Source organism: Centropristis striata, chromosome 22 (genome assembly GCF_030273125.1).
Source record: "Centropristis striata isolate RG_2023a ecotype Rhode Island chromosome 22, C.striata_1.0, whole genome shotgun sequence".
Classification (NCBI taxonomy): Eukaryota; Metazoa; Chordata; class Actinopteri; order Perciformes; family Serranidae; genus Centropristis; species Centropristis striata.
In genome coordinates, this window is record NC_081538.1 from 13,402,274 (window position 1) to 13,412,053 (window position 9,780).

General features: G+C 34.0%; 1 protein-coding gene and 1 long non-coding RNA gene across 2 annotated transcripts in view; one reads left to right on the top strand and one right to left on the bottom strand.

The window, feature by feature from the left end:
- LOC131960908 (uncharacterized) overlaps positions 1-9,780 on the bottom strand; it is a 116,553-nt gene that overhangs the window by 21,820 nt on the left and 84,953 nt on the right. The gene's annotated exons all lie outside the window — the stretch shown is intronic.
- LOC131960905 (beta-2-microglobulin-like) lies at positions 2,690-7,956 on the top strand. The gene is made up of 4 exons (XM_059326172.1): positions 2,690-2,841; positions 5,956-6,228; positions 7,324-7,359; positions 7,489-7,956. Exons 1-3 carry the CDS (start codon positions 2,775-2,777, stop codon positions 7,335-7,337), a joined length of 354 nt encoding a protein of 117 aa, XP_059182155.1. The 5' UTR covers positions 2,690-2,774; the 3' UTR covers positions 7,338-7,359; positions 7,489-7,956.

Genomic DNA, 9,780 nt, shown 5'->3' on the forward strand with positions numbered 1-9,780 from the left:
GAAAGTATACCAATGACTAGCCTTTGGAGTGGCCAGAGCAGGACGTCCTACCCCAGAGTATAATTCACAATCTTACAGTTAGTAATGAAGCTCAAAGAAGCTGATAAACACTATCAGTCATTTTAAGACATGGAGCAGCAGCATTCACGTACAAAAGATCTCTGTAATCCAACACAGCAATAAAATAACAACAACATCCAAGAAAAAATTAAAAATGACAGTTACACACTGCAAAAAAAGAAAAGTTGGGTGAACTCAAAATGTCAAGGCAACAAACTTCGATAAAATTTTAAGTTGGACAATAAAACTAAATATTTTAAGTTTTGTTTTTGAGTTTGCTCAACTCTGAATTTCTCTGGCATGATTGTAAAGCCGCTATGAATGTCAGCTAAATTTGTGACCACAATTTTGAGTTAGCATTGATACACTAATGGCTACTCTTCTGTAACAAGCAGGGCTGCTAGCATCAGTTATCCGCTAGCATCAGTTAGCCGCTAGCTTTCGCTAATGACCAAGTTTCAAAACAAAGAAATAAGAGTTAGCAGAACTGTTGTCCCTTGTTTTGAACCCCAACTTAAAGATATAAGTAACAACAACTCACAAACTTGTTTTTGAGCAGACAACTGGTTTCCTTTGTTGTGCTAACTTACGCTATTGCCCTAAATGCTAGTAATTTATATTTCCAAGTTTTACCAACTTAAATCACTGTTTTAGGCCAAAAAATACAAGTTGGCTTTTTTGCAGTGCATGTAGTAATATATGATGCGAGATATACAATACAGCACAGAAAAACAACTTTCTCACACAGGTTTGAAAGCCTGGGAGAAAAAGTGAGTTTTAAGAGAAGATTTAAAAATGTCCAAAGTCTCTGACGAGCGGATGGGGCAGCCACTGCAAAAGATCCATTGCCTATTAGTTTTTTCTGCATTTAGGCACATCCAGGTAGGACTCATTTAAACCTCAGAGCTCTGGTCGGTCTGTGAACATGTATGAGTTGAGCTAAATACGCTGGGGCCAATCCGTTTAAAATTTGAAAACAAACATCAGGATCTTAAAATCAATTCTGAAACGGACAGGAAGCCAGTGCAGAGGCCAGACATGTATGTGGCTTCAATGGAAAGGTCAAATTTTCTAGTCTAAAGTTTTTTTGGTCTAACTCTAACCTGTCCCCTCACCCCACCATTACCTGCTGTTGGGCAGGTGGGTTTTAAGAGGTAAATGGGAGATAGAAAGAAAGGACAAAAGAAGGCAAGAGGAAAATGAGGGAGGAGCCAGCAGACGATAGGAGGAAGAGAATAAACAGGATACAACAAGCAGGGGGATTGATAACATAGCCTTCTCTAAACTGTAGGATTGGAATATGTCTTATCATGGTGATCTTGGATGTCATATTCATACGTTGTTTGTGCAGTTTTTTCTTTATCAAGGCGGTGAATATGCGTCTTAAGGGATTTTCCACAAACCTTCCCTGTTCATGATAAACCAAACCTGTCTGGCCATATTCTACCTAGTAACAGTGATGGGAATTAATGATTGGCTGTTGTTGTGTACAGTGGGCAGTCTTTGGGCCATGACAGAAAGAAAAAAAACATTTAATAGGATGTCCAAAAATGACACCAACCCCAGCCTGTCCATTTCTGTCAGAATTGGTCAAATTTCAAAATGTCAAAAAATGCTTAACTCTATTGAGTCTTGGGCTATTTTGTTCATTTTTTAATCCTTTTCACCCTGCCTGTATACACCACTTAAAAAATGTTTAAATGCCATGTAGGTATATTTTTTTCAGCACAACCTCTCCTATATGAACTAATAATAATTTAATTTAAACTTACTGGATCAACATTTTGTGTCTTTTTTTTGGTCATTTGGTGTCCTTTTTTTTTTTTTTTACATTTTGTGTCTTTTTTTTGGTCATTTTATGTCTTTTTATGTCATTTTGTGTCTTTTTTGGTAATTTTGTGTCTTTTTTTAGTCATTTTGTGTCTTTTTGTGTCTTATTTAGTCATTTTGAGTCTTTTTTGGTCATTTGGTGTCTTTTTGGTCATTTTGTGTCTTTTTTTGGTCATTTTGTGTCTTTTTTAGTCCTTTAGTCCAACATAAAATGTGATTTTGAATCTTTTTTAAATTCAAAACGCTATCATGCTCAATAAAGAATTTGAAATGTTGCAAATGTGAACAAAGGTGTCAAATATAACATATAAGAGGGTTACATCCAGTTCTATCATTTTATACTAAATATATTTGATCTTGTCTCCAGTTTTACTTGGTATATCATCATCAAACTGAAGCTGACCTCATGGAGTTTACAGCCAGAACTTTAGAGGTAAATTTACAGTAGGACTCCTGCTTTGTTTTCTAGTCTGGATGTGATGAAGAAGTCTGGATTTTGAGCTTTTGGAGACTCCAGAGGGTTAAAATTGGTCAATTATAGTCTGTTGATACATGTGGTAGCATAAAATGACCAGAAATGACAGAAGAAAAAACATATTATGGGATGTCCATAAAAGACATCACCCCCCACCTGTCAATTTCTGTCAATATTGGTCAAATCATCCACAAACCTTCCCTGTTCATGATAAACCAAACCTGTCTGGCTATATTCTACCTAGTAACCGTGATGGGAATTAATGATTGGCTGTTGCTGTTTACAGTGGGCAGTCTTTGGGCATCTATTAGCCTACTGCGCTCCTCTCGAAGCTTTCAGTTTAGTCTAGCTGTGGAAGAAATCAGACGCAGTGTCATTCCAGCTTCTCTAAAAGAAAACCAGACCAAAGATGAAGGTTGTTGCACTTCTAGCAGCCCTGATGGCTGTCTGCCTGGCAGAGCAGGACGACAGACACAGTAAGTACTATTTTCTCTATGCTTAACTGAAACTTTGCCTTTTTACTGAGAAAAACTATAAACTGTGTGTGAAGTAAAATGCCCTTCTTTCTTTATGGCCAATAGCAAACTGCATCACACATGATGAATATGGCTGTATTTATATGTTTGAGGATACAAGCAGGAAACAAGATGCACGTCTTTAATAAACAGGTAGAGCGCCGTAGAGGCCTTAGAAGCATTGTGCTCGTAAGCGGGCGGCCCGGGTTCGAATCCGACTCGGAGCCCTTTCCCGCATCTCTTTCTCTCTGTCTCCCCCTTCACTCTGTTTCTATCCAAAAAAATGGCAAAAAATATATTTTTTTTAAATTACATTGTACTAACATGTCTGCCATGTTTTTGATTCGGTGGAATTCCCCTCAACAGTTTTAATTTACTTTCGATTTCCTGTAAACCACCTCTGCTGAGACAGCACCATCCACTGGCTGCAGGACAGACACACAATACTCTGAGTTTATTTCACTCATGTCCAACTACGAACAACTTAAAAATAATAATAATAATAATAATAATAATACATTTTATTTGTAAAGCACTTTTCATTGTTAAAAGCAATCCCAAGGTGCTACAAGATTAAAAACAGGTTTGAAAGCCAAAAACAAAACGATACATTTAATTAAAAAGAAAGGTTTTTAGGCTTTTTTTAGGTTGTTTATACATGTTGTAACATATTACCATCAGTCTGCTTGATGATAACACTACACATCATTGCTGCACTTTATTTTAGTGTAAAGGCTGAAGTACAAAATAAATTTACAGTAAAGTACAAATTATAAATACTTACTTTCCATTTCCAGCTACTTTGTACACGACTCCACCAAATCTCAGATACTAATATTACAGTTTTACTCCACTTCATTTATTTGTTATCTTTAGGTAGATTTTTTTATTTCAGAATCAGACTGATGATACAAAATACAATCAACCAATAAATTATATGCATTAATATGGCTAAAGATCAGACTTTATTGACCCCAGCAGTTTATATATATATATATATATATATTTGTTTTATATTTCTTATTCTTGACAGATAAAGTGTATAGCTTCTCAAAAGTTTATTCGTCAATCTCTTCAAAACATATCACAATGAAAGTAAAACCACAGTTAACATGGATTGAGGATTGTGTCTGAAAAGATCATTTACATAAACATCGACTGGCCGCAGGACAGGGTAAACAAATACTCTTTTAGTTTATTTCACTCACGTTGAACTTATAAAAATCAACAGAAAGTTACGGAAGAGGATTGGGGCCAGATAGGAGATAGGATTTTATTTTATTTTTCGTGTTTATGACATTATGCAGTTCGAGAAATAAAGTAGAGTGAAGTCAACTTTTTGTGTCGGGTAAAGTGGAAAGATATATTGGTTGTTCCTGTATCAATAAATCATCAGAGGAACATTGTTTTCTATCCAACAGTGAGGTAGACTGCAAGCCACAACCTGGTTTTTTTATCTGTGTCATAAAATGAGCAATAACCACAATATTTAATAGCAATCCCAACACATAAATGAGCTTTTCTTGGTAGTATGTTACTACACTATGTTACTGTTGTTTGGGAAAATCTGCTTTTATTTCATTGATGTAAATTTGGACATATATTAGACGTATTGAGGAAAAACAGGCTGTAGCTTGCAGTCTATTTTAGTCTATTTTATTTTGAGTCTACTTTACCCAACTCCAGAAGTCCAATTTATTCTCCACATTTCCACCTCTTTCTCGAAGTGCATAATGCTTTTTTTTCTCTCATTATTTAGTTTTTCTCCTGCCTGGCCCTAATCCTCTCCCGTAACAAATAATTAACAATAATAGGTTTTTATGAAGTGACAAACCAAAGCGAGTTCAGGCTGACAACTGTAGCCTTTTTACATTATTTTATAGCATTTACTTTTGTAGCTATTATGTATGTTATGTATGTAAATACCACTTCAGTTGCAAAAACATGTATATATGACTGCAATGCATCTTTGTTTTGCATTTATTCAGATCTGTTTTGTAAATGTGCAAATTAATTTTATAACCCTGAAAAGTCGGGACGCTGTGTAAAAATATACATATACAATCAGTATATTAACTAGAGAGTCACATTCACATAAAATAAGCAAAATACAATAAATAGTCTTGATAATGAGCGAACATAACTCTCTCCCCCTTAAAGAAAAACAGGAGAGGTGAACAGTAGTCAAATAAACAAAAATAAAATAAATAAAATAAAAAATAAAAAGGGACATTTAGAGGAGGGATCCAGAATGCTTGGGGGGAAAAAATAAAATAAATTAGTTAAACAATTTGTATATGTTGTGCCTGGAGTTTGACCACCAAATCAACATATCAAAAACAATTACTGGCCATTTAAAAGTTAAATCAATTCTTCTATCTTAATCATCATTTTAAAGTGAGGTTTTGTACTGCAAACCAGTCTCCAGAGGGTGAATTTAAAATTTTCCCCTTGCCATTTGCCAAAAGTAAATGCAAATAAAAAAGCATTTGAAAAAAATATTTGGATTCTTGCAAATGCAGTAAGGAGCACTAGGGCTAGGCGATATGGACCAAAAGTCATATGCTGATATATTTAGGCTGAATATAGGCCCTGATATTTTTATTGCAAAGTGAGAGCAAATGTTCAGTCAAAGTCAAAGTCAAATATGACATGTCACAAGTAGTTTTACTGAAAATGTTTATTTAAGTGAACATAAATACTGTATAACAACAGAAGTACCTTTTTAAAAATCAAAGCTCCATAAAGCACCTTTAAATAAATAACTATCTTAAATAAAATAGCCTATGAAATAAAATAGGCCAATCTTTTTCTGGAATAAATATATTTGTATGAGAAAAAGAATAATGGACATTACAAAATAACTAAATATGACAAACCCTAGTAAGATCAGCATTTATATATAAAGAAAAAAATTGAACTATATCGATATATGTGATATGGTCTAATTCCATATCACATTTAAAAATATATCGATATATTTTTTATATCGATATATCGCCCAGCCCTAAGGAGCGCTAGTGCACTAATGTGATAAAGTGGCTTGTAAAATGATCATTTCCATGTCGCCTCTAGATCCACCCAAGGTTTTGGTGTACAGCCGTGACCCAGGACAGTTTGGGAAGGAAAACATCCTGATCTGTCGTGCGAGCGACTTCCACCCCCCAGACATCACCATCGTTCTCACTAGGAATGGAGTGGCGATCCCCAACGCCAACCAGACTGACCTGGCCTTCAAGAAGGACTGGCGCTTCCATCTGACCACCAGCGTGAAGTTCACACCTGTCAGTGGAGAAGAGTACAACTGCAAGGTCACTCATGGGAAAATCACTAACCATTATGCCTGGGGTGAGTAAGGATCAGCCACAATGTTTAGAAAATGACTTTATTAGCATGTGATACAATAAAATAAATGCAATAAAAATATAAGATAAGATAAAACTTTTTTTATCCCGCAGTGGGGGAAGTCTGTTGTGACAGCAGCTCAAAGTACAGACAGGGGAGTTTACAAAGAATAAAGAGTAGAAATAAGACATATACATACTTAATAAACAGACATTATATACATGGAATACTTACATGGCTGCTATTTGGAATTTATTGTAAATATTGCACCTAGTGTTTTTTTGATTTGATTGTGATTTTTGTATTTCAGATATTGCACATTAAAACTTTATCCTGCAGTTTATTTATTTATTATTAAAAATATCTTTTAAAAAAATAGCCTTTTCTTTTTTTCTGAAATGAATATATTTATATGATAAAATAATAATGAACATTACATAAGAACTAAATATGACAAACTTATATCTATAACTCCATATCACATTATCGCACATATCGCCCAGCCCTACTAAGAATCCAAAAATACATTCAACAAAATGTAATCAAAGGCAATGTAAAGCATATTAATGCATATGGAGAATAGATTCATGAAATGCCCTCTAGAGCAGTAGTTCTCAACCTTTTTGAGTCACAACCCCCAATTTAACATGCATGTTGTCCGCGACCCCCGCTCACTAAACAGAATCTCACACGCAGAGTTCAGATCACCCAAAAAAGAAACAAAACAACCTAAAAAAGGAAACAAAATGACCAAAAAGGACACAAATTGAACACAAAATGATCAAAAAAGACACAAAATCACCAGAAAAGAAACAAAATTACCAAGACAAAATGATCAAAAAAAGACACAAAATTACCAAAAAACACACAAAATGACAACAAAAACACAGAAAATGACCAAAAAAAAGACATTAAATGAGCTGACTTCCAAAATGATTTGGCGACCCCCAGAAATCATCTCGCGACCCCAATTGGGGTCGGGACCCCAAGGTTGAGAATAGCTGCTCTAGAGTGCCACTGAATTCAGATTTGCATAAATGCAAACATTGCCTCACCAGTTTTTCTAAGAACTTCTGTGTGCTTTCTCTTCTATGACAGAGTCAAACATGTAACTGTCAGCAGAGGCACCGATTGGTGAGTTGTTGTCTTTATTCTGTATTTCTTAGTGAAACTACTTCACCACTCTGTACCAGAAGTGCCACATTTTATTGACAGATACTTACTAGTTGTTGTCTGCTGTGTGATGTCATTTTCTCCATCCAGACTGCTGCCAGATGTTTTGGCCCCGCCTACAGCAGCATATCTTCGTCTTCCCATCTCCAATCAACATGATCACAGTTTTTTCATGACTACCTTGCTTTTTTTTCACAAAACATAACTATCAATAACATATTAATAAGGGGCGGGCTGAAAAAAAACGTATGGACTCGGGGCATTTAGTCGTAATTTTGAAGTGTGTTGGCTTAGATAAGTTGAAAATGATATGTTTATATAAAACTGGAGTGATTAAATGATTCTTTTTGTTCATTTTGTAATATTTGTTTCTGTACACAAACTACTCTGCTGTATTGACTCTTTCTTCTACATAAATGAGGCGATAAAATTCTAATTGGTCATATTAATAGAACATGAATGGGCTGTTCTTTCTGGACTAGATGCTGGGTCCAATCTCTTGATTTGATATGTTATTTGTGAATGCCCTCTTCTCAATAAAGGCCTCTTGAAAATGTATTAATGTCTTCTTTTTTAAAACAGAAACCTCTACAATGAATACTTTAATCAGAAATTGATCAATATGTTGTCTTTATAGAAACTTCAGGGATCCATTACAGGTGGACAAATGAGTACTAAATGTAGGGCATTTTACAGCATTTTAAACATTTTTTACATTTTACTTAACTAGAAATGTATATATTTTTCCTTTTAATAAGAAAGACATGACTAATATTAAATGCATTAAGTCAGATTTACAAATTGCTCTCTTTTTTGGGTCAATTGTAACTATATATATTACTGTTGAATATTAAGACAGAAATGTAATGTTTATAACAGTCAAAATACAGATGTTATATAATATATATATATTTATACATATACATATATATATATACATATACATATATATATATATATATATATATATATACATATACATATACATATACAAACTGACAATAAAAGGAATTTTGCTTCTGCGGACATTAATATTCACACTTTCTGTTAATATCCAATGTGTGAACATTTTTAAAACACATAATTTAATAGAACAAAAGTATGTTAAGTGATGAGCTGCTATAGATCCCTGTACAAAACAAAATCACATTTTGTGTTTGTATTGGACATGGTAAGTTAAAAGTTATTAAAGCCCATCTGTACTTTAAATCCCAGGATATGAAAGTTCACCATAATAATCTGTTTAAAAGAAAAAATACATTAATAGACTGTAGTAATAATAATACTGTATTTACTGTAGACTACTTAAAGATAGTGTGGCTGCTGTTGTAGGTCAATCAAAAAAGTTAACATCACACTGATTTACTCAAAGAGTCAATTAGATGTTTCCATTTGATTTTGGACTATTGCAGAATATAAACTCTGTGGCAAAAACAAGTTTATTTATTTATACTTACATTTTGTCCAGTAATAAGTAAGATAATCTCCACAAATAAACACCAGCTTTATGATATTGGAAGTGTATATGCAATCACCAGAGTAAGAAGCTAATATTAGGTTTAAATAAACTATACCATGACCACATGACTACAGTGTCACCATCACTAAGCTGATGAAAAGATAATATCCCAAACAACCTCTGTGGTCTTTTTTAGCCACTTGTTAGCAACCACCTTCCCTTGTATTTCCCTTCACCTTTTCTTTAATAAATACATGGGACACTATCTCTACCGGGGCACTCCTTTAACTGCCATAAAAAGGCTTCAAAATCACTAGTTGGGTATTAACAGAAGTATTTATGTGCTTATTTGTACAATATGTGTGCTCAAACGACACTACTTGGTTCAACACATAAGAATGAGGGGCCCCCTGACCAAATCCACCAAAAGTCATTGGCCAGCCCTGCTAATAAGCATTGAAGCCTACACACTTTGTGTGTATTTCTATATGTAGCCTAACTAACTGTATATTTTATTTTCTATTCCATTCCAGGGGCCCCCTAACTCTGCCATGCCAATGACCCCCACATAGCATCAGCCTCTGACAGGGGCCCCCTGCTGCAATACAATGATGTGTATATTGTGATGGCAAATATGAAAAATCAAACATACAGCTTCTTCATATAATTTTATTGTTTTTTTTAATCATAAAATGTCTGTAGTTTTACTGTTATAAACATTACATTTCCGTCTTAATATCAATGTTATTATATTTAATGAAAACTCACGAAATAACTAAAACTAGAACTGAAAAAAAAACATTTTTATTAACTGAAATAAAAATAAAAACGATGAGTTTAAAAAAACAAAAAACAAAAACAGATAACTAACTGAAACTGTATTTTGTGGATACAAAACTAACTAAAATTATAGTGAAAATGTC

Coding starts and splice junctions, on each gene's coding strand:
- LOC131960905 (XM_059326172.1), top strand. CDS start 2,775: ATGAAGGTTGTTGCACTTCTAGCAGCCCTGATGGCTGTCTGCCTGGCA. Junction 2,842..5,955: donor AGAGCAGGACGACAGACACA/GTAAGTACTATT, acceptor TGTCGCCTCTAG/ATCCACCCAAGGTTTTGGTG.